The sequence below is a fragment of the Halyomorpha halys genome, unplaced genomic scaffold, assembly GCF_000696795.3.
Source record: "Halyomorpha halys isolate HHAL.00 unplaced genomic scaffold, Hhal_1.1 Scaffold831.1, whole genome shotgun sequence".
In the NCBI taxonomy this organism is placed as follows: domain Eukaryota; kingdom Metazoa; phylum Arthropoda; class Insecta; order Hemiptera; family Pentatomidae; genus Halyomorpha; species Halyomorpha halys.
The window spans coordinates 164,457-165,847 of NW_027110085.1; the positions used below are offsets into that span (position 1 = coordinate 164,457).

The following is a 1,391-nucleotide window of genomic DNA, read 5'->3' on the forward strand; positions in this document are numbered from 1 at the left end:
ACACTCCAATTTAACTTAGATCAGATTTACTAAATGTATTATAATGTACAGTTGTAAATAGCATTTATAAATATTTAAAAAAAAATATATAAATATAAACATGTAGTTTTTGATAAAACTATATCCCATGAACGTACAAGAAGTGTGAACGTACAAATTTCTGTTATAATCAAATTAAATATAGTTTAATGAGCTATAAAGTAGTTTATAACGTTTATCTTTGATGGATAGTAGTTTTTATGATATTTGCATATGAATTTTTTTCTGAATAACTGAAAATCAATTTATATAAGCAATTATGAAAAATACAACACCTATAAATATAAAAGTCAGAAACTATTAAACTACCTTTAATTTGAGTTCTGATAAATATCTGTACGTCTCGTGGTTCCTGAGATATAGATTTTCCATAATGAAGTCACTAACTACTGTAAATTTTCGATGAAGTGTTGCTTTTAAAAAAACTGTATCTCCAGAAATGTAAAAGTAAACAGCTCTGTTTGTGCTTGTATTTTGACAGATTTACTCTACTTTAAATGATGTTCGTTAGTTTTTCTAGTTTTGTTCGTAGTTTTAAAGACAATAAATCTTCGCATGAAAAATTATTTTCAGCTTATAAACCCTACAACCTTATCTAATTAGCCGAAATACTATCTGAAATGTATTTGCCATGTGTTGTTATACCTTATAACTCTAATTATCATATAGTCATATTTTATTAGTTCGAGTTTAAACTATAATTGGTAATGTTTATCTGTTTTTCAGCTGACAACATGAACACATTCCTCAACGAAAACGGAGAACAGATCTTCAAGGAATTACAGCCCGCTATATCAAAGGCTTTGTCACAAGCATTCAGTGTAATTACAAACCAAATATTCAGCAAAATACCATCAAACGAAATTAATGTTAAGTAAACATTTGTCTTCAATTGTTGTACCTACTGTGATTATTGTACTTAGTTTTAAACAAACTTTTAGAAGAATCAAGTTAGCATTGAATGTTTTTTATTGAATCATCATCACAACATTAGTGATTTGTGATTTGCCGGTCCGTACAAATTTAGAGTCTGGCTTCTAGATGTTAACTTTTACTTACTTCAATGTAACTAAAAAATAAAATAAAATAGTGTTACAAAAGTTTCTCTTATCACTTTATGAACTCCTTCCTCCTTTTATTGCATCAATATATCGTATAATGTATTTTGGGATATCTCCATATACAATACAATTTTCTTCATAATAATTACATTTTACATAATTATCCTATTTTACATTTTGGTAACAGTCTCCTTTAATAATGTTGATCTTACTCCTGTCGAACAGAACTATTGCTTGCCTTGGACTACATCTGGACAAACGACTAACCTAGAATCCTCACAAAAGACTGCA

At 27.9% G+C, this 1,391-nt stretch overlaps 1 protein-coding gene across 1 annotated transcript in view; it reads left to right on the forward strand.

Annotated features, from left to right (window-relative positions):
* Positions 1–1,142, forward strand: part of LOC106686490 (protein takeout) — a 30,626-nt gene extending 29,484 nt beyond the window's left edge. Inside the window, exon 6 of the mRNA XM_014429839.3 lies at positions 766–1,142. Within this exon, the coding sequence (XP_014285325.1) occupies positions 766–917 (152 nt within the window). The 3' untranslated portion in view covers positions 918–1,142. The remainder of the gene's footprint in view (positions 1–765) is intronic.
* Positions 1,143–1,391: the final 249 nt, after the last annotated feature.